Source organism: Ranitomeya imitator, chromosome 5 (assembly GCF_032444005.1).
Source record: "Ranitomeya imitator isolate aRanImi1 chromosome 5, aRanImi1.pri, whole genome shotgun sequence".
NCBI classification, from domain to species: Eukaryota; Metazoa; Chordata; class Amphibia; order Anura; family Dendrobatidae; genus Ranitomeya; species Ranitomeya imitator.
In genome coordinates this window covers 128,568,822-128,592,752 of record NC_091286.1, presented here as the reverse complement: position 1 = coordinate 128,592,752, position 23,931 = coordinate 128,568,822, and the positions used below count along the sequence as shown (strand labels likewise).

Sequence of the window (23,931 nt, the reverse complement as noted above, 5' to 3'; positions counted from 1 at the left end):
ACTCTCCTTAATTTTTCTCCGCTTTAATGGTAACATGGGATAATAGAAAAGGAGCAGATTAAGGGTGGGATTGCTAGATTATAGATTTTTTGTGTTTTAGTCTTGCTCTACAAAAGTAATTCACTTTGGCCCAAATATCCCAGTGGTTGGCAATGGGGCAAATGAATTCATCGGTGTGAAAGAATTTGAATGGCTATCAAAACCTGTCGGCTTGGTGATGTGAAGATCCTGTCTCAAAGAATACAGAAACCTTGTTACATCGTTAAAGCTCGGCAGATAACCATTTTGTAAAACTTGTTTCTTATTGTTGAGGCTTTTCTTGTTTCCGTTTGTTATATTTGGATTTATGCCTAACAGTCGTGTAAATAATGATACACATTTTGGAGCATTAATGTATAGATCCTTGTATTTTCCAAAAGTATTGGTTACAAAACCGTTACAAACTCTCGTTATCTGAAAAGCATGGAATACACGGCAGGAAATATCTGGTTCCTCCAGACTTTATTTCTTGCCAAATTCTTTTGCTCCTAATAAACAGTGAATGTATAGATCTGCTGGGAGTTCTGCTTGTTAACCCTGAATGTGATTGACAGCTGCCACCTTGTTGTATCAATTATGCTAACTGGATCTGACACAGATTAGCCGTTGAGCGGACATTTGATATATGAACTAGATATGGCCAAGTTTGTTTAATAAAGCACACTCTTTGGTTGCATGCAGAGGATTGCCTTTCGGTGTAATGGAGGCTGTGCCATGTGCAACTCATAACGTTTAAGTATATTTTAATACGTTCTTAATTCTTGCTTTATGTGGTCTTTTTTATTGGTAGAATGGGAGAAGCATTAGCTAACCACTGTGAATAATCAGCGCAATAAAACCACACTTTACTTGTTACAATTCCTTAGCTTTGTTGGCTTTCTTGGCGTGTTATTCACCGAGCATCCCCTAATTTACTGGGACGTGTTTCCAGTTTTACAATGGAGTTTTGTGGTTTTTATTTCCCAGTATAAATGGTTTGCTACTAACTGGAGGGACTCTAATCTGTTTTCCAACTTTAGTGCATTTTCCACTAGTTTAAGGAAAAACTTTGTAGCTAGTGCATCCTGTGAGGCATTTTTTTTTTTTTTATAAAACTTGTACAGAACACATGTACCGTGCCTTGCGAAAGTATTCGGCTCCCTGGAACTTTTCAAACTTTTTCCACATATCATGCTTCAAACATAAAGATACCAAATATAAATTTTTGGTGAAGAATCAACAACAAGTGGAACACAAATGTGAAGTTGAACGAAATTTATTGGTTATTTTACATTTTTGTGGAAATTCAAAAACTGAAAAGTGGTGCCTGCAATATTGTTCGGCCCCTTTTACTTTCAGTGCAGCAAACTCACTCCAGAAGTTCATTGTGGATCTCTGAATGATCCAATTTTGTCCTAAATGTTCAATCGCCAAACGCAATCCCTTTTGGGACATTGCGTTAGCGCAATCCGTTAGCGTATGCGCTAAACGGATTGCCTTAAGGCTACGTTCACATGTCCATTAACCATCCGTTAGAATGAATCCTGCTGCACTCCTTTAGCAAAAAAAAGGTGTGCAGACGCAACTTTTTTTTGTTCCAGTTTTAAAAAACTGATTTCAACTGGATCCGTTTTTTAACATTGAAGTCTACGGACAATGGAATCGTTAAATAACCGTCCATTTTTCTTTTATAGACATAAAAATATAAAGTTGGGTCTGCACAACTTTTTTTTGCCAACGGATTATTACTGGACAAATGAACATAGCCTAATCCTGGAGATCATGAAAGGGAAAACTAAACAAAATCTTCCCTCAATAGCCATTATTGGTGAAAGAACAATTGGTCTGGAGACCGACGCCTCTCCCAAGTATACTAGGTCCCAGAAAGTGTATATCTCATAGACAAAGGCTGGGTCATGGATAAAAGATCCAGAAAAGCTGGATGGCTCTAGCAAAGAGCTCTGTTTTCAGTCCTGTGTTTTTAAGGGATGATGGACTTTTTTGGGTAGCAGATCCTGTCATAGCTTCATGGCTTCTTTTTCGCTGAAGCCTCTAGCAGTTATTCCAGAGATTGGACTTGCTAATGACTGGGTTTACAGGCTAGTGCAATCTTCATACTTTAGTTGGAGGAAAACTTTCTGAAGACTCAGAAGGTTCAAGAGACTGTGACCGAGGACTGCTGGTCTTAAGGTTGTGCTGTTGGTTGGAGTTAATACTTTTGCTTTTTGTTTTTGGTTGGTTGGTTTTAGGACATCTGTATAGTCAATAAAGCTGAGGACTAGTTGGTGCGGAGAAGGGGTTAATTTGTGTTTTGTGCCTTTTGTAAAAGCCTTTGGGCCCTGAATCGTCAAGACCATTGTTGTTTAGTCCAGTTTTTTATCAGGGAGCATGTTTGAGTCAGAAGTGCCTGATTCTTTAGGAGGCCAATACCTCTTAATGAATCAGGTACATCTTAAAAGTGGCATGCGCCACTGTGTGTGCCTTGCCACAAATCTTACTCCGGTGAGGGATTGGTGGAAGACTTGTGACGTAAGATACACCATAGCGTATGAATTGGCAAATTGACGTTGACGCGCCCTGTCCTGCCCATTTTTTAAAGTGTTATACATCAGATTTCTGGCAGAAACACTTTGATGAATTGAGGCCAATGTATTTTGTACACCTGCAATAAAGAACAGGATAAGCTCTGCTTGAACTGAACTTCTGCATTGGTCTTTGACAACATTCATCCCATTTTTCCTACCACTTACCTAATCTCCACACCATGCATTGGAAACCTTATATGAAAAATTAATTTTTCCCTCACCCCTTCCTGTTTTCAAATGGCAGGCTTCTGAGTTGTGCAAAACTTTTCTGAAACCACTAAAATCAGTAATATCTATCAGCCGAATCATTGCTCAGTCAACGATGATTTCTGCCAATTACCCACCACACAGGAACCCTTGGCTCAGCGAGACTCCTGTGTTCTTTAGGAGAGACGCTTCAACACTCATCTGACGGTGGCTTCTCTCAGGGTGAACATAAGGATTGCCAATCAGAAATCAGACCCGTCGAATCCGTCTCAATCCTGGGGGAGAGTCCAGAGGCACCCGATCTTGACGGTTCCGGTTTACGTTATTCCTTTGTATTTAAAAGCTTTAAAGGGACTCTGGTTCCGCCGTAAAGTGCCTGGACTTAGTCTGAAGTCATTGTGTGCTGACAATCATTTAAATGCACCTTCACACCTGCTTGTTTTCTCACAATCTCCACCCTCGCTCTTTGATTGACAGCCCTGGCTTCATAGGGCCTGAAAAGGAAGGAGATGGAGGGAAAACGAGCAGGTGAAAAGGTGTATTTAAATGAGTTATCATACCGCACTAGAAGAATTCCTTATGTATTTGTCATTGAGTTAGTAGAGTCAAATACATTTTTTATTCTTATGTGCATTTCCTGCTTTACTTGTTCTCAGGTTGCTGTAAAACTGCAATTCATTAGTGTAAATTGGGAGCAAAAGAGACATTGGCATTTCTAGTTTAAAAATATTTGCAGAGCAACCACATGTGGCACATCTGGCTCAAATGGATTGCCCACTTCTTGGACTTCGACTTACAAAATGCTGCATCACTCCCATGTAACTTATACTCACCATTCTACACTGGCACCGTTCCAGCAATGTCGGCCAATAAAGCACGGGTAACAGTCTGCAGCGCTCCCATGGCAGAACAGTCAGTGGCTGATAATGACCTGCACCCTCACTTTCCTTGGACAAGTATGAGCGCTTATTAGCAGCTGCTGATAACAGGCTGGAGTGCTCTCGTAACATGTATAGGTACCTTCAGACAAGCATCGGGAGACATCGCTGGTACGACGCTGTGCCGATGCAGAAGGGCGAGTATAATGTGTGGGTTTTTGCGTATAATCACTAATGGGGCCGGCCAAAGGAAGTCTATAAACTTGACTGCTAAATATTCACCTGCACTGACCTCCATGCATTTTATAGCATTGTACAATTAGGTCAGTAATTTCAGGAAGGATTTCATCAATAAAACAGAATTAAACTAAAGGTTCTAACAGTTCAGCATTATGTTTTATCAATAGCAAGGATGGAGTGTCGGCTTCCCCGGAATCGTGCTCAGTGTGCCTGCTAGTTATCAGGCTGCTCTGTTTGTAGTGATAACATCATGATGTGCAATGCAATTAAAAGCGGATATGCCCATTTATATACCGGTATGTATATTTAGACTTTAATCAATATAGTGTATATACTGTTTTGTTCACTGATGAACAACCAGGTCACCCCAAAATCAAGCTATTAATTTGTCATCACCTTGAAAATTAAGTTGGGATCCAATGCTCTGTTAATTTCAATATTTTTTTTGTCCTATGTTCTTAGGGCATTACAGGTGCTTTGACTGTTCTGATGAAAGATGCCATAAAGCCAACCCTGATGCAGACATTGGAGGTAACCGATTCCTTGCATACAAGCAAGTTTGTGTTTTTTCAGCATTTTAATAGTTACATTGGTTTTGTTGCTTTAAGAAAAGTGACAGTGTAATGGAGAAAGGGGGTGATTGTCATTACTATGATTTGTACAAAACTTAAACTACATTATTATTTATTTCATAAATCAATAATACACATGAAAATTAACGGTTATATATGATATTTTATTAGCAAAATCGGATTCTTTCTCCTCCTGGACTTTCATTTAGTCTTAAAATTCTCAATTGACAGTTAAAAATGTCTTCAGTGAATACAGCTTTTCCCATTCTGGAGATGGTAACGACCATTGGTGCTCATAGTCCTATGGAGAACTGTAATGTCAGGAGCGCTTTCTCTAAAATGTCGGTCTGCCTCTAGCTCCTCCCCTGTCCATAAAATTTTACAAGCACCATCTGTCATCTCCTATCTCAGTAATGAGACAATGTCTTCACTGAACACACATTATACATGAAGTGAGAATGAAAGATCAATCCAGGAGTTGAAAGAGGCTAATTTCTCTGCTTAAGCAAAGGTGAATATGACACAAAAACATGGTAACACAATAATTCAGACTCAATCAATAAGTGCCAACTCATATACCATGTTAGGAATAATAGGACAGTAGAGCCTATCATCAATTACTACATAGAAAACAAAAAAAGATGATCAGAAGGCCAAAATATATGCAAAATACCAAATTTTATTTCATTACAACCGTATAAAAGCATATGATCATGGTGTAACATATAGGGAAAAAAACACCCATAAAATACCATCCTACATACTACGCACACCCGCAGGATATATATGGCAACGAAAGATCGTAACATGGGACAGTGCAGGCAAACCTCAAACAGGGTAACAAGAAATAAATAACTATATATACACCTAGCCCGAACTACTGCCCCCAGGGAGAACTCACTTAGCTATATGGAATATATATCTGTGCTGCAGATCTCCTATAAAGTACATCCGCTATCCAGAGTATACCCAATGTCCCCACAGTTGGTAGCACATATGGCTAAAAAGCCCCATCATAGCTGACCAATCTCTGCATAATTACCTGCTCCAAACCATAGGGGGGAATGATGCCAGCACCTGCTTCCCTATATGTTACACCATGATCATATGCTTTTATACGGTTGTAATTAAATAAAATTTGGTATTTTGCAATTATTTTGGCCTTCTGATCATCTTTTTTTGTTTTCTTTCTCTCCTTAAGGTATAGTACAAAGATGTGTTCATTTTTATTTCATTAATATTAATCAATAATACACATAAAAATATTACTCTTTAAAGGTGATCTGTCGGTTGGATCATTCTCTTAAGCAGTCTATATGAAAACATAGGTCATAAAAAGTTGAATAAAATGCTACTTTGATATCTGTAATCTTATTTTTTTATTCCAATGTGGTAGATCGGCTCACTTGGATGCGCATACAAGTAGACACAGGAACGCTGTCCATTTAAATCTTCCACTGGTTCATTAAACTTACTGCATAAACCAGTGCAGACTTACAAAAATAAACTTTTGCCTTTTTGGCCTAACTGGAAACCAAAACATAACATATAGCACAGTCTGTGTTGCTGTGGGGATCCACCCACTCAGGAACAAACATTAAAAAAAAAAGGTCAGCTTTCCTTATCACGAAACACAGCTTTGAAGCTCTCCTCTCCATGTACACCCAACCACTGAATGAGCCAGAAGGCTATGTATTTACCTTCTCGACTCCACCCGGATTGGAGATATGTTGAACTCCCTCTCATCCACTCTTCAGCTGTTCATTAAACCTAGCCCTTAACATGACTGGTTAATCCCTCTCAGTACTTAAGGTACCGTCACACTAGACGATATCGCTAGCGATCCGTGACGTTGCAGTGTCCTGGCTAGCAATATCGTCCAGTGTGACAGGCAGCAGCGATCAGGCCCCTGCTGTGATGTCGTTGGTCGGGGAAGAAAGTCCAGAACTTTGTTTCGTCGCTGGATCTCCCGCTGACATCGCTGAATCGGCGTGTGTGACGCCGATTCAGCGATGTCTTCGCTGGTAACCAGGGTAAACATCGGGTTACTAAGCGCAGGGCCGCGCTTAGTAACCCAATGTTTACCCTGGTTACCATCGTTAAAGTAAAAAAACCAACCACTACATACTTACCTACCGCTGTCTGTCCCCGGCGCTGTGCTTCTCTGCTCTGGCTGTGAGCACAGCGGCCGGAAAGCAGAGCGGTGACGTCACCGCTCTGCTTTCCGGCTGCCCGGCGCTCACAGCCAGAGCAGAGAAGCACAGCGCTGGGGACAGACAGCGGTAGGTAAGTATGTAGTGGTTGTTTTTTTACTTTAACGATGGTAACCAGGGTAAACATCGGGTTACTAAGCGCGGCCCTGCGCTTAGTAACCCGATGTTTACCCTGGTTACCGGCATCATTGGTCGCTGGAGAGCTGTCTGTGTGACAGCTCTCCAGCGACCAAACAGCGACGCTGCAGCGATCCGGATCGTTGTCGGTATCGCTGCAGCGTCGCTTAGTGTGACAGTACCTTTAGTGTGCTGGAGCATTTTCCTAGGTTCATATCACTGAAGCAAATAACCTTAGTGACACACATCTCCCCTCCTGTACTCTGCCAGTGGCTTTGTCAAAGAGTAATCCACAGTTTTCTTTATATCTATAAATGAGTTAAAATCTCCATGAGAATTTGCCTCCAGAGCTTATTTTTATAAGCAGCTGGAGAGATTGGGATCCGCACCTTTCACTGGACAGGAAGCCAAGAGTGCAAAATAAAAAAATCAACTCCCACTTCCTCCTCCTGCAGTCTAGCACTTGGCCTGCAGCTTGTGGCTTTGCAGCCTTGCATTTCTCGTTTAGGTGCTGTGGCCTAGTTAAGTAAAGCGCCTGTCTTGTCAAAAGACCCTGTGTTCGAATTTCTGTAGTGTCTGGCCTTGTGTCTTGCGTGTTTGACCTGCCACCTCCTGTCTGGCCTCATGTCTCATATTTTCCATTCCAACTTATGTTTGGCGTTATGTCTCGTGTCTGGCATGCCACCTTATGTCTTGTTTTTGGCCTGCCTGAAAGTTTTCCGGCTATTTCATAGTTGTTGAACCTTGGAACCTCAGGTCTAGGGTTTTCTTCGGCTGCCTCACGGCGTGACTTGATGAGGCCTTCAATGGAGTATGCTTTTCAATGCTATGTACAACTTTGGAGGTCGTGGCTTTTGCCTGGTTAGCCTGACAACTTGGGGCTTGTAGGTCGGTTTTCACTACTGTCTCAAAGCTTTACTACCCTTTACTAGCAATACTGCTGATATTGGTCCGGTTGGCTTCCAGATGATACCGTCAGTCTCTGGTGATTCTATTAAACTACAAGGAGGGGCCTTAATTAAATACAGTCTTGAGAGTAGCTGGTGAGTCCAACATACTTCCAGTCATTCCCTTCTACTTGAATAGCATATTGAACTGATCCGCATTTAACATCTATGTCCCATGTCCCAGTTTGTCCTCTTGGCAGGAGGCATAAATGGTTGCACTAATAAGAATGAAACCATTGTAAGTCCATTGTGGGGATTCTCAAAATGGGCTGGTTGCCTTTTAGCTTAACAAAATATCTACGCCCCAGTTATCCATTAAGTTGGAGTTGGTCATGGTTGTGATAAGCCAAATAAAATCATTGTAAGTCAAGTAAATCTTTAAGATCTTGGAGTCATAATTTGGACTGATTAGCATTTAACTGCACAGAATAGCTCTGAACTGTAAGTACGAAGAACCGTATACAAACCAAAAACTATGTAGAACAAAAAAGTCCGCCAAAAAAAGTAACAAAATAAATAATTTTTATTAAATCACATTTTTAAAAAATATCGAGATGAAAGCAGACCATACAGAAGATGGAAAAAGCAAACACTGGACAAAAGGTATTCTAGATTTGTGTTCTGGAAATTTCAATACAGAACATTTCACATCCTGAAAGATTTTTTCAACCTATACTGCAATTTAAGTAACTCTGTGAGATAGATATGAGCATGAGCAGCAAGTAAAGTGCGTAGTGCAAATCATCGAAACATACAAAGGGATGCGAGATGCATAAATAAAGAACCAGACACAACTGGGATTTTGTCTCTGATGCCTCATAAAGAGATAGAAAATACCAGTAGGAAATATAATAAAGGATTGTGTAAAGTACACACCTCCTAGGGGAGATCAGGGACAAATTGCGCACACCATAGCTCAAGTAAATCCTCGGTGCACCCCTTCTGAGTAAGAAAGAAATCGAAACGCGCGTCAAGGGGTACACTAGACTTGAACTCTGGGTATTTGACTGTCCCTGGCTCTTATATGCTTAATGTTATGCTGTACTATTTAGTTACCCTGAGCTATGGTGTGCACAGTTTGTTGAAATTAAGTTGGAAAGTCATTTAGGTTCCAGGTTAACCTTCTAGTGGGATTTGTAGCTTAGGCATGACTAAGCTGAACACACAACCAGTGTACATCCAGTTGATCTTCCCAGTTTAGTGTCCTAAGATGGACTGCTAAGCATTTAAGTTGATAAACCTCTAAATTACCCTCTTTAGTTTACTCTCTTAGTTTGGAGATGAAAGACAGACATGGCTGCTCTAAGCTGAATAAAACCGCTGTAAGTTCAGTTAAGGCCGGGGTCACACTTGCGAGTTCAGTAAGAGAAACTTGCGCATCAAGTCGTGGCACTGCCGCTGGCACTTGGGACCGAAGTGTGCGGCTGCATGTATTTCTATGCAGCTGAACGCTCCTTTCCCGAGTGGCGGCGGCAATGCCGGGACTTGATGCAAGAGACTCGCGTAAGTTTCTCGCATTGAACTCGTAAGTGTGACCCCGGCCTAAGACTCCTAGTTGGAGTCACAAAATGGCCTTGTGGATGCTATGTGATTAAACTCTCAATGTCCCCAATCTACCCTCACCGCATGGTGTGGAAAAATTAACTTGATTGTGCCAAGTCAAGCGGCACTATACGAGTCTACCCTCCTAATGGCGGTGTGACCTACACTCGCTAGTATGGATCTGGTAACTATCCTCCTAATTGGAAGTTGCATGACAGACATGGATACACCAGATCTGGTGACAAAATTCCAAGACGACTGTATCCTCCTGATTGAAGTCGGAAAATTTACTCCTTGGAAATAAAGTTGGTGTAGCCATTATACCCAAGTCATCAAACTGGTAGATTGAACTAAGTGATGAGTTAGTTAAATATCCAGTCAATGTGCTTTTAGAGTGGTAAAACGGCAACTCTGCAATAAACCTTTAAGGAGAGGAATAGATGGATGACTTAAAACGTCCCATTATCAGTCAGACTCCTGTGGTGAAGGAGAAACCTCTTCGCTAGTCAAAACAAATGCTTTCGCTCTGATTATTACTCAAGAACAGGATGATATGTCCATAAGGTACATGGTTGAGGGGACTGGGTACTAATAGCTTGGTTTAAAACCATCTGAGCATTGACCAATGCAATGTGAGGTTTATATCTTACTGACAAAGTCATACTAACATAGTTATTAAGGTTGGAGGAAGACTTTAAGTCCATCTAGTTCAACCCATAGCCTAACCTTACATGCCCTAACATGTTGATCCAGAGGAAGGCAAAAAAAAACCCATGTGGCAAACGGTAAGCTCCACATTGGGGAAAAAAATTCCTTCCCGACTGCACATACGGCAATCAGACTGGTTCCCTGGATCAATGCCCTATCAAGGAATCTAGTATATATAACCTGTAGCATTATACTTTTCAAGAAAAGCATCCAGTCCCCACTTAAATTTTAGTAATCACTCATTGCAACATCATACAGCAGAGAGATCCATAGTCTCCCTGCTCTTACAGTAAAGAATCTGCGTCTGTGATTATGCTTAAACCTTCTTTCCTCCAGACGTAGAGGATGCCCCCTTGTCCCCGTCTCAGGTCTACGAGTAAAAAGGTCATTAGAAAGGTCTCTGTACTGTCCCCTCATGTATTTATACATTAAAATAAGATCACCCCTTAGCCTTTGTTTTTCCAAATTAAATAGCCCCAAGTGTAATAACCTATCTTGGTATTGCAGACCCCCCCCAGTCCTCTAATTACCTTGGTCGCTCTTCTCTGCACCCGCTCTAGTTCAGCTATGTCTTTCTTATACACCGGAGACCAGTATTCTAATTGTGGTCGAACTAGTGACTTGTATAGAGGTAAAATTATGTTCTCATCATGAGCATCTATGCCTCTTTTAATGCATCCCATTATTTTATTTGCCCATTAAAGCTCATTTGCCATTTATCAGCCCAAGCTTCTAGTTTACATAAATCATCTTGTAATATAAAATTGTCCTCCTCTGTGTTGATTACCCTGCAGAGTTTAGTGTCATCTGCAAATATTGAAATTCCACTCTGTATGCCCCCTACAAGGTCATTAATAAATATGTTAAAAAGAAGAGAGCCCAATACTGACCCCTGTGGTACCCCACTGCTAACTGTGACCCAGTCCTAGTGTGTTCCATTAATAACCACCCTTTGTTTCCTATCCCTGAGCCAGCTCTTAACCCACTTACACTTATTTTCCCCTATCCCCATTATTCTCATTTTATGTATCAACCTTTTGTGTTGCACCGTATCAAAAGCTTTTGAAAAGTCCATATACACTACGTCCACTGCGTTCCCTTGGTCCAATCCGGAACTTACCTCTTCATAGAAATTGATCAGATTAGTCTGACATGAACGGTCCCTAGTAAACCCGTGCTGATATTGGGTCATGAGGTTATTCCTCTTCAGATACTCCAGTATAGCATCCCTTAGAATGCCCTCCAGGATTTTACCCACAGTAGAGGTTAAGCTTACTGGCCTATAATTTCCGAGTTCAGTTTTTGTCCCCTTTTTGAATATTGGAACCACATTTGCTATACGCCAGTCCTGTGGTACAGACCCTGTAATTATGGACTCTTTGAAGATTTAAAAATAATGGTCTATCAATGACTGTACTTTATTCCTGCAGTACTCGAGGGTGTATCCCATCCGGGCCCGGAGATTTGTCAATTTTAGTAATAATTAGACGCCGACGTACTTCCTGCTGGGTTAAGCAGGTGACACTTAATGTGGAATTTTTGTTATCACTGATCATATTGTCTGCCATGGGATTTTCTTGTGTAAAATACTGTTGAAAAAAAAGTTATTTAGCATATTGGCCTTTTCCTCATCCTCATCCACCATTTCACCCAGACTATTTTTAAGGGGGCCTCATGGTAAAAAGAAAAAAAAGTGGTATATCCGAGGTGATGGTTATCATTTGGTTTTATTAGTGTCTTAAAACCTATCTACCGTATATACTCGAGTATAAGCCGAGATTTTCAGCCCATTTTTTGGGGCTTAAAAAAGGCCCCCTCTCGGCTTATACCCGGGGGTCGGCATGGGGGGGGGGGGGGGGGGTGTATTTATACTTACCTGCTCCCGGCGCGGTTCCTGCAGTCCCTGCTTCTTCCAGCGCTGCATCTTCTTCCTGTATTGAGCGGTCACATGGCACCGCTCATATACAGTAATGAATATGCGGCTCCACCTCCCATAGAGGTGGAGCCGCATATTCATTACTGTATATGAGCGGTGACGCTGCCCGCTCAATACAGGAAGAAGATGCAGCGCCGGGGAAGAAGCAGGGACGCAGCGCCAGGACCAGGTAAGTATATGGGGGGGGGGGGGGGGGGAGTGCTGCGCTGCGCGATAGTCACCTGCTCCTCGGTCCGGGTGTCGCTCTGTCTTCAGCAGTGACGCTCAGGTGAGAGGGCGCGGTGACGTAGTCAGTATGCGCCCTCTGCTGAGCGTCAGTGCCGAAGACTGAGCCGCACGAGGAGCAGGTGACAGTGCCGGGGTCCTGAGCGAAGAGAAGTGAGTATGTGATTTTTTTTTTTTTTTTTTTTTTTTTTTTATGGCAGCCACAGCATATGGGGCAAGTGACTGTGCAGAGCATCTTATGGGGCCATAACACTTGTGCAGCATTATAAGGGCCAAGTGACTGTGCGGAGCATCTTATGGGGCCATAACGCTTGTGCAGCACTATATGGGGCAAGTGGCTGTACGGAGCACTATAATGGGGCCATAACACTTGTGCAGCACTATATGGGGCAAGTGGCTGTGCGGAGCATCTTATGGGGCCATAGCGCTTGTGCAGCATTATATGGGGCAATTATCTGTATGGAGCATTTTATGGGGCCATAACGTTTGTGCAGCACTATATAGGGCAAATATCTCTATGGATCATCTTATGGGGCCCTTATTACCCTTTATGCAGGATTATATGGGACATATTTTAATATGGAGCATCTAATAGGGCCCATCAAACTTTCTGGAGCATTATATGGGGCTCCTGATTCAATATGGATATTCAAAAACACTTAACCTACTGATGTCTCAATTAATTTTACTTTTATTGGTATCTATTTTTACTTTTGACATTTGCCGGTAGCTGCTGCATTTCTCACCCTAGGCTTATACTCGAGTCATTAAGTTTTCCCAGTTTTTTGGACTCGGGTCAGCTTATACAGTGGGGCAAAAAAGTATTTAGTCAGTCAGCAATAGTGCAAGTTCCACCACTTAAAAAGATGAGAGGCGTCTGTAATTTACATCATAGGTAGACCTCAACTATGGGAGACAAACTGAGAAAAAAAAATCCAGAAAATCACATTGTCTGTTTTTTTAACATTTTATTTACATATTATGGTGGAAAATAAGTATTTGGTCAGAAACAAAATTTCATCTCAATACTTTGTAATATATCCTTTGTTGGCAATGACAGAGGTCAAACGTTTTCTGTAAGTCTTCACAAGGTTGCCACACACTGTTGTTGGTATGTTGGCCCATTCCTCCATGCAGATCTCCTCTAGAGCAGTGATGTTTTTGGCTTTTCGCTTGGCAACACGGACTTTCAACTCCCTCCAAAGGTTTTCTATAGGGTTGAGATCTGGAGACTGGCTAGGCCACTCCAGGACCTTGAAATGCTTCTTACGAAGCCACTCCTTCGTTGCCCTGGCGGTGTGCTTTGGATCATTGTCATGTTGAAAGACCCAGCCACGTTTCATCTTCAATGCCCTTGCTGATGGAAGGAGATTTGCACTCAAAATCTCACGATACATGGCCCCATTCATTCTTTCATGTACCCGGATCAGTCGTCCTGGCCCCTTTGCAGAGAAACAGCCCCAAAGCATGATGTTTCCACCACCATGCTTTACAGTATGTATGGTGTTTGATGGATGCAACTCAGTATTCTTTTTCCTCCAAACACGACAATTTGTGTTTCTACCAAACAGTTCCAGTTTGGTTTCATCAGACCATAGGACATTCTCCCAAAACTCCTCTGGATCATCCAAATGCTCTCTAGCAAACTTCAGACAGGCCCGGACATGTACTGGCTTAAGCAGTGGGACACGTCTGGCACTGCAGGATCTGAGTCCATGGTGGCGTAGTGTGTTACTTATGGTAGGCCTTGTTACATTGGTCCCAGCTCTCTGCAGTTCATTCACTAGGTCCCCCCGCGTGGTTCTGGGATTTTTGCTCACCGTTCTTGTGATCATTCTGACCCCACGGGGTGGGATTTTGCGTGGAGCCCCAGATCGAGGGAGATTATCAGTGGTCTTGTATGTCTTCCATTTTCTAATTATTGCTCCCACTGTTGATTTCTTCACTCCAAGCTGGTTGGCTATTGCAGATTCAGTCTTCCCAGCCTGGTGCAGGGCTACAATTTTGTTTCTGGTGTCCTTTGACAGCTCTTTGGTCTTCACCATAGTGGAGTTTGGAGTCAGACTGTTTGAGGGTGTGCACAGGTGTCTTTTTATACTGATAACAAGTTTAAACAGGTGCCATTACTACAGGTAATGAGTGGAGGAAAGAGGAGACTCTTAAAGAAGAAGTTACAGGTCTGTGAGAGCCAGAAATCTTGATTGTTTGTTTCTGACCAAATACTTATTTTCCACCATAAAATGCAAAAAAAAAAATGATAAAAAAACAGACAATGTGATTTTCTGGATTTTTTTTTCTCAGTTTGTCTCCCATAGTTGAGGTCTATCTATGATGTAAATTACAGACGCCTCTCATCTTTTTAAGTAGTGGAACTTGCACTATTGCTGACTGACTAAATACTTTTTTGCCCCACTGTACTCGAGTATATACGGTATTTGTTGGATTGTATTATTAGCATTCATTTAAGTTGCTGAATTGATGCCATTATAGAGAAGAGGATAAATTATATCATCCCTAAATTAATGTTTGGTCGTGGTTCTTCTTTATATTGAATAGCTCAGAACTCTTTATTTGCCTGTTCTAGTTGTACCAGCCCTTAGGTACTTGTCTAGGATGCAGTAAACGGAAACTCTCCAAGATGGAAATTATAATTTTAGCAGGACTTAACATTGCATCCTTAGGGACACACACAAAAAAAAGAAATGGTTAGTCGGATTATAATAAAGTAGTAAATATTTCTTCTGGTTTCTGGAACTCCTTTGGTATTTTGGGATGCTCAATCTACACTTGATAGCATAAAGTGGGGTAGATATTTTGAAACAATAGGTGATCATTAGCAGCATAAGAGTTTATGTTCCAGATCTTGGCCTTAGGGCTTGTTTCCACTAGCGAGAAACACGACCGCGTCTCGCATGTGAAAACCAAGCTCTGGCATCAGCACTCCAGAGCAGAGCGTGCGGCCGCATAGCAACACATGGAGCCGCACGCTCCACTCCCAAGTGCCGGCGCCAGAGCTTGGTTTTCACATGCGAGACACGGTCGTGTTTCTCGCAAATGGAAAAGAGCCCTTAGGGGGGAGCCTTACTTCAATGGAGAATGTCAACAATATTGGGTTTGATGTTACCTAATATTTTAAGTAGTTGCAGGGTCAAAACATGCAAAGCTTAGTACCAGTTCCTACATACTTTTATTTGTTGGTTAGGTGATTTAACAAGTACAGAATGTCTAGCAACATAACCAACCATCCATATAAGTTAAGTGTATAAATATAGACCCTCTTGGGGGAAGGGGGGGTGCTAGTGTCCTTTTTTACTCTTGATGGGTTTTTTCATTAGTTTTTTTGAGCACCAAAGATCTCTAAAATGTTCACAATCTTCCTTCTTGAAGCACTATCCATTGAACTACGATATTCTTTGGAATTTTCTACAGGCGTAAGATCTTAGTCATGCTCTCTCCCTATCAGAGGATTCCTTGGTAATCATCTAATGGGTGAAGGAAAAATGATAATTACGGTACTTACCGGTAAATAGTTTCCTGAAACCCATGACCGAATCCGTATTTGTTCCCCACCTATGGCTTAGGCTACTTTCACACTTGCGTCGGCCAGACGTACTGACGGACAGTGTGTAAAATGTAGCACAACGTGGGCAGCGGATGCAGTTTTACAACGCATCCGCTGCCCATTGCAATGATTGGGGAGGAGGGGGCGGAGTTTCAGCCGCGCATGCGCGGTCTAAAATGGCGGACACGACGCACAAAAAAATGTTACATTGAACGTTTTTTGTGCGGCGCGTCCGCCAAAAACACGACGCAGATGCGACGTGTGGCCATACGTCCCAATGCGTCGCTAATGCAAGTCAATGGAGAAAAAACGCATCCTGCTGGCAACTTTGCAGGATGCGTTTTTTCTCCAAAACGACACATTGCGACGTACGCCAAACAACACAAGTGTGAAAGTAGCCTTACGGTTGGTGATAGTTCTCAATCTTCTCTTCCCACAATGAAGAATGGACTTGAGTGAATGTATAATTAATAACCAGAATAATGATTACAATTTGGGTGCGGATCCCACTCTCTCTCAGGTGCTGTCATGGATTTCAGGAACAACCATTTACCGGGAAGTAGTTATCATTTTCTATTGAGGTTACAATCTCTGGGATATGTGGTGTTTTATTATGTGTGATGTGATATTGAAGGACTTTGGACACAGTCCAGCTTTTGTTTCTTGGGTTTGTAGCCTTTAAGTGCTGCTTATGACTTTTGATCTTTGTAGTATTTAATATTATCACGTCGGTTCCATTGGCATTTTGTACTTGTGCTGATAGGAAGCTGCCGGATACAGACTCTCTTCCTATCTCATGGTCTGTTTTTTCTTTTTCTTTTCTTTCCAGCCCCTATAGCCAGAAAAAGGGATAGTTAGTACATGGGAACTTTCCTAGAATATTCTGTATCAGTTTATACTACAGTAATGAAAAGACGGGTCATGTTTTCACAGATGTTGATGGCAGGAGACTGTCGTAACTCAGGCCGAGCATAGTGACGATTAACCACATTTATACATTCTTGTAGATAACTATGTGAATGAATAAGTAGCGGTGACAGATGGACATGACTTTACAGTGAATGTGCCATCAGATGGAAAATTTAGGGATATTTACAGTTCATTTGATATATTGATTCAGTGGAAATATGAAGAAAATGTGACAGTATGAATTTAATTTTGGTTTAAAAAAAAAAAAAAAAAAATCCTAGAGCAGCCAGTCTTGGGATTAGTCGCCATGCTCCATTTTCCAAAAGTAATAACTTTTAGATTTTTTTTTTATTTGACTCGTTGTACTTTGATAGTGGTATATTTACGTTTCTATTTTTTGCAATATGCATTTTTATTTCTATTTCTGAAGTTTGTCAAAAATTGTAAAAAGTAGTAATTTTGAAACGTTTGAAATTTTATTTCCATATAAACAAAATATTTACTATTCGTCTACTTTAGGATGTTAGAATGGTTAAAGGTTTAACAACAATTTTTCAAGGATATTTACGAAAACTATTTATTTAGGGGCCTATTCACTTTCAAGGGCCTATATAGAGAAGGAGATATGTAGAGAAGGACTAATAACACGGCCAAGTTTCATTGCTATTAATTGACCTAGCCCTCACGCAACTTTCCCCTCTCCAGTCTATCCTTAATGCAGCAGCCAGAGTCGCCCATCTAGCTAATCATTACTCGGACGCGTCCGCTCTTCGCCAGTCGTTACACTGGCTGCCCATTCATTACAGGATACAATTCAAAGTACTTGTTCTCAACCACAAAGCTCTTCACAGTGCGGCACCCCCATACATCTCCTCCCTCGTTTCTGTCTATTGGCCTAACCAACCTCTGCGCTCTGCAAATGACTTTCGACTAACCTCTGCACTAATCCGTACCTCCCACTCCCGACTCCAAGACTTCTCCCGCGCTGCGCCAATCCTCTGGAATGCTCTACCCAAAGAAATTAGGACCATCCATAATTTGCATAGTTTTAGGTGCTCCCTCAAAACACATTTGTTCAGAGCGGCCTATCACGTTCCCTAATCAGTTATTTTGCTTGCGTGTAGCCCATTCACTACTTCCAACTATCCCCCACTCCCTGAAGATGGCTGGGCCATCATTGTAAATACATCATTGTAAATACACACCTGTACCTTGTATCTCCCCCACCTCATTGTAGATTGTAAGCTCTCACGATTAGGGTCGTCTTGTGTTGCTTTAATTATTGTATTGTTAACATTGTTACTTATGACTTGTCATTGAAGCTGTTAAACTGTAAAGCGCTGCGGAATATGTTGGCGCTATATAAATAAAGATTATTATTATTGCTCTCAGTATCCTGCAAAGTATTCAAATCCATTCCAGGAGTTTAACACTTCAGGTGACTGATCAGTGATGTGTGGCAGTGACTACAGGATTAGAAAAAGAAAAAAAACCTGACCACTAATTGAACACACGTTATCTGTGATATGCATCACTGATCACCACTTGGTTGTAGCAACAAATTCACTGTTGGTGTGGTGTTTGTTTAAGCCATAGTCCATTATCCCCCAGATATATATTTAACTGTCCATTCACAGCATTTGCCGATGCAAGGGATTGGGGTGGAGGGAAATGCAATCATGCAGGTCACGTTACTCAGTCCTTCACCAAGCCCAGGCTTGTGAATCGGACTACAACATATTTAAGATGAATTATTCGCTCCACTGAACAGGTAGCCACTGCTCCAAAGTCTAGTGACTGCATGCTTTACATCATGCCTTACCCTGCAAGCTGCATGTGGCCCGTGATGCTTCTTCATGCTGCCCGCAGGTACTGTAGACCCCTTGGCATTCCTGCCTGGTTTTGGGGGGCAAAGATGGCAGCGTTTTATTTCAGCTGATTGTGCATACTTAGATTTTGGAAATGGGAATACTCCGCTAAGTAACCCATATAACAAAAGTAACAACATTTATATTACCAGACCAATCAACGGTTGCTGATGGGCTGCGGCATTCATAGTTCTGTCAAATGGATGGAACAGTTCTGACGCAAGTATGAAGGCTGTAGCCATTCAGCGCCCACTGAATTCTATGTAAAATATCAGGAAAAGAAAAGGAACATTTCTCTTCATTTTCCTTTAAGAAAATAAAAAATCAGCTTCCAGAAATCGCAAGCCGTTTAGCTGTAAATGTGTTGCATAAATATCATACTTCCTGGATTTAGCAGGAACATTTGATGGCTACAATAACTTCAAGTAACTTGTATAACATTTTGTTCTAGGAAATTAAGAGTTATGTAAGTGAATACCCTTCTCTGCATTAATGGAGAAAAAACGTTTTTAAGATTTCATCATCCTCTTTCATTAAAATCAGCTCCTTTGGACTAAGGCCTCTTTCACATTTCCGTCGGTACGGGGCCGTCGCAAACCATCGGCCCAACGTACTGACGGACGTTGTGCAAATAGTCCACAACGTGGGCAGCGGATGCAGTTTTCAGAAGCATCCTCTGCCCATTATGAATTTCGGGGAGGAGGGGGCGGAGTTCCGGCCACGCATGCATGGTTGGAAATGGTGGTATCAACTGACGTAAAAAAAAGGTTACATTGAACGTTTTTTTGTCACCACGGGCCGCAAAATCACGACGCATCCGTTGCACGACGGATGCGACGTGTGCTTATTCGTCGCAATCCGTCGTCAATAAAAGTGAATGGCAAAAAAACGCATCCTGCGGGCACATTTGCAGGATCCGTTTTTTTGCGAAAACGACGGATTGAGAATGGCTAAAAACGAAAGTGTGAAAGAGGCCTAAGTGGACTTGATAGTATCATGTCTTGTTTACCACTGAGTAATCACTGTGCTGAAGAACAGTAGAAGTTAAGGCGTCATTGTGTTTAGTGCTATTGAATCGATGATATGACTTGTACAGGCGCTTCTCACTAAATTAGAATATCACAAAGTTAATTTACTTCAATTCTTCAATACAAAAACTGGAACTCATATATTATATAGATATGCATATTACCTATTCAGAGAAAAAGGACTTGAACTCTATAACGCCACCTATTGGAAGTAGCGATCCTACAAGTCACAGTCAACCCTTTAACGAGTCTTGCAATACGACTTAGGATAAAAGCCAAATCAGTATCTCAATTCGCAGACAGTGTTTCGGGCTGTTGGCCCTCGTCAGTGCGAAGCATGAGAACTGATTTGGCTAGGTGAGAGGCTGTGGACTGAGGACATGGGCAGCCAGGAGATGAAATGATCTGAACGAAATATAATGTTCTCTTCAACTTTATTCCCATTTTATTTGTAATTGTGCTGTACATACGACACTTGTCGTCTTTGATATCTTTTTATACTTCTGTAAAAACCTACCTTTTTTTGGAGTAAAATATAAAATTACTAGCTTTGTCCCTCCTTGCTCTATAACGTATGGTCGCGTCCTCTGTAGTGAACTACGCTACTAATCTGGGTTTGCTCTGGAGCCGTTAATAATTAAGAAATCGGATCTGGTGGCAGCGGGATTTGTACTGTTCATTTGGGAGCCTTTGTAGCGACCGGCGGCGTTGATAATTATTGTTCCCGCCTAAGTGGGAATAGTTATATCGCCCTCGCTGCAGTGTGCCCATTAGCCAGTACAAAGTAAGGCAGTCTTTTTGGCGACTAATTATCCTAGGTGCAGTGCCCTGTCTGACCTAAGGGTAAGGGGGGAACCAGAGAGCTGCAAGTTCCAAAACTGGATTTGGGAAGTGCTATATAGATAAATCCCCTTCAAAAAGAACCAGGGGCAACCAAACAACCCCGGTTCATGAAAAACTGGTGTGAGTGGTGGGGATGATGAAGCTATCCTCCCCGTGAACCGTGACATATTATATAGAGCCATTATAAACAGAGTGATCTATTTCAAGTGTTTATTTCTGTTAATGTTGATAATTATGGCTTACAAGTTACAGCCAATGAAAACCCAAGTCATTATCTCAGTAAATTAGAAAAATTAACCAAAAACCACTAGACAATGCCAGAAGCGTCTTACCTGGGCCAAGGAGAAAAAGAACTGGACTGTTGCTCAGTGGTCCAAGGTGTTGTTTTTAGATGAAAGTAAATTTTGCATTTCATTTGGAAATCAAGGTCACAGAGTGTGGAGGAAGAGTGGAGAGGCATACAATCCAAACTGCTTGAGGTCTAAGTTTGAAGTTTACACAATCAGTGATGGTTTGGGAAGCCAAGTGGTGTAGGTCCACTGTGTTTTATCAAGACCAAATTCAGCGCAGTCGTCTACCAGTAAATTGTAGAGCACTCCATGCTTCCCTCTGCTGACAAGCTTTCTGGAGATGGAAATTTCATTTTCCAGCAGGACTTGGCACCTGTCCACGCTGCCAAAATTACCTGGTTTAAAGGGCCACTGTCACCCACCTCCAGCCGTTATAAACTAAAAGAGACACCTTGTGCAGCAGTAATGCTGCATTCTAACAAGGTGGCTCTTTTAGTTTTGTGCTCAGGTATTACTAAAATAAAGCGCTTTGAAACTTTGCAAAAATACCTATCTTTGTCCACGGAGGCGGGTCCTCAATCCCCAGCTTGAACGGTACTCTGCCATCACTCACATCTTCAGGGGCTTTCGGCGCCGCCCCCTCCGGGCTGTTTTCTCTTCAAATCTGGCGCCTGCGCTGTGTAAATCTTTGTGGGGCAGGCGCAGTAAGCCTCTGTCTATTCAGCTGATCGTCCCGGCAATTGCTATGAGGAGGAGGCACGATCAGCTGAATAGACAGAGGCTGTAAGGCGGGGGACCTGGGTGACAGTCTGACACACGCAGTGCGCATGCCCAGGAATCCTAGCCCCGCACTGTGCATAATGCATAACACAGTGTGGGGCAGGGATTACTAAGATGGGTGGCCGCATTGCCAGCACAGGCGCAGTCTCCAAGCCTGGCTGGGACGTCAGACCGCCATTGCTTACTGCGCCTGCCCCACAAAGATTTACACAGCGCAGGCGCCGGATTTGAAGAGAAAACAGCGCGGAGGGGGCGGTGCCGAAAGCCCCTGAAGATGTGAGTGACAGCAGAGTACCGTTCAAGCTGGGGATTGAGGACCCGCCTCCGTGGACAAAGATGGGTATTTTTGCAAAGTTTCAAAGCGCTTTATTTTAGTAATACCTGAACACAAAACTAAAAAAGCCAACTTGTTAGAATGCAGCATTACTGCTGCACAAGGTGGCTCTTTTAGTTCATAACGGCTGGAGGGGGGTGACAGTGGCCCTTTAAAAACAGCATCACTGTGCTTGATTGGCCAGCAAAATCGTCTGACCTTAACCCCATAGAGAATCTATGGGGTATTGTCAATAGGAAGATGAGACACCAGACCCAGCAATGCAGACTAGCTGAATGCTACTATCAAAGCAACCTGGGCTTCCATAACACCTCAGCAGATGCAGTAATTGTTGCAAAAGGAGCCCCGACCAAGTATTGAGTGCATTTACTGAACATACATTTCAGTAGTCCAACATTTTCAGGTTTTAAAATTATTTTTCAAGTTGGTGTTATAAAGTATTCTAATTTACTGAGATAATGACTTTTAGGTTTTCATTGGCTGTAATGTTATGGCTGGCAATCAGGCAACACAGCGTGCAGTAATCAGCGCACATACAGAGATCTGGCAATAACCAAAAACAATAGGACGAGCTCTGAGACGTGGAATCTCTGTAGACTGCAGTACCTGATCTATCCTCACACAACTATAAGCAGCAGTGGATTGCGCCTATCACTACCTATGCAACTCGGCACTGCCTGAGGAGCTGACTAGCCTGAAGATAGAAATACAAGCCTGACTTACCTCAGAGAAATACCCCAAAGGAACAGGCAGCCCCCCACATATAATGACTGTTAGCAAGATGAAAAGACAAACGTAGGAATGAAATAGATTCAGCAAAGTGAGGCCCGATATTCTAGACAGAGCGAGGATAGCAAAGAGAACTATGCAGTCTACAAAAAACCCTAAAACGAAAACCACGCAAAGGGGCAAAAAGACCCACCGTGCCGAACTAATAGCACGGCGGTGCACCCCTTTGCTTCTCAGAGCTTCCAGCAAAAGTTAATAGCAAGCTGGACAGAAAAAACAGAAAACAAACTAGAAGCACTTATCTAGCAGAGCAGCAGGCCAAGGAAAGATGCAGTAGCTCAGATCCAACACTGGAACATTGACAAGGAGCAAGGAAGACAGACTCAGGTGGAGCTAAATAGCAAGGCAGCCAACGAGCTCACCAAAACACCTGAGGGAGGAAGCCCAGAGACTGCAATACCACTTGTGACCACAGAAGTGAACTCAGCCACAGAATTCACAACAGTACCCCCCCCTTGAGGAGGGGTCACCGAACCCTCACCAGAACCCCCAGGCCGACCAGGATGAGCCACATGAAAGGCACGAACAAGATCTGGGGCATGGACATCAGAGGCAAAAACCCAGGAATTATCTTCCTGAGCATAACCCTTCCATTTGACCAGATACTGGAGTTTCCGTCTAGAGACACGAGAATCCAAAATCTTCTCCACAATATACTCCAATTCCCCCTCCACCAAAACAGGGGCAGGAGGCTCCACAGATGGAACCATAGGTGCCACGTATCTCCTCAACAACGACCTATGGAATACATTATGTATGGAAAAGGAGTCTGGGAGGGTCAGACGAAAAGAAACCGGATTGAGAATCTCAGAAATCCTATACGGACCAATAAAACGAGGTTTAAACTTAGGAGAGGAAACCTTCATAGGAATATGACGAGAAGATAACCAAACCAGATCCCCAACACGAAGTCGGGGTCCCACACGGCGTCTGCGATTAGCGAAAAGCTGAGCCTTCTCCTGGGACAAGGTCAAATTGTCCACTACCTGAGTCCAGATCTGCTGCAACCTGTCCACCACAGAATCCACACCAGGACAGTCCGAAGACTCAACCTGTCCTGAAGAGAAACGAGGATGGAACCCAGAATTGCAGAAAAATGGAGAGACCAAGGTGGCCGAGCTGGCCCGATTATTAACCCCTTCCTGACCCATGACGCCACGTAGGCGTCATGAAAGTCGGTGCCAATCCGACCCATGACGCCTATGTGGCGTCATGGAAAGATCGCGTCCCTGCAGATCGGGTGAAAGGGTTAACTCCCATTTCACCCGATCTGCAGGGACAGGGGGAGTGGTAGTTTAGCCCAGGGGGGGTGGCTTCACCCCCTCGTGGCTACGATCGCT

General features: G+C 42.6%; 1 protein-coding gene across 1 annotated transcript in view; it reads left to right on the top strand.

The window, feature by feature from the left end:
- The window catches only part of MTHFD1L (methylenetetrahydrofolate dehydrogenase (NADP+ dependent) 1 like), a 336,729-nt gene that overhangs the window by 140,134 nt on the left and 172,664 nt on the right, over positions 1-23,931 (top strand). Inside the window, exon 19 of the mRNA XM_069769141.1 lies at positions 4,391-4,459. Coding sequence (XP_069625242.1) covers positions 4,391-4,459 — 69 coding nt within the window. The remainder of the gene's footprint in view (positions 1-4,390; positions 4,460-23,931) is intronic.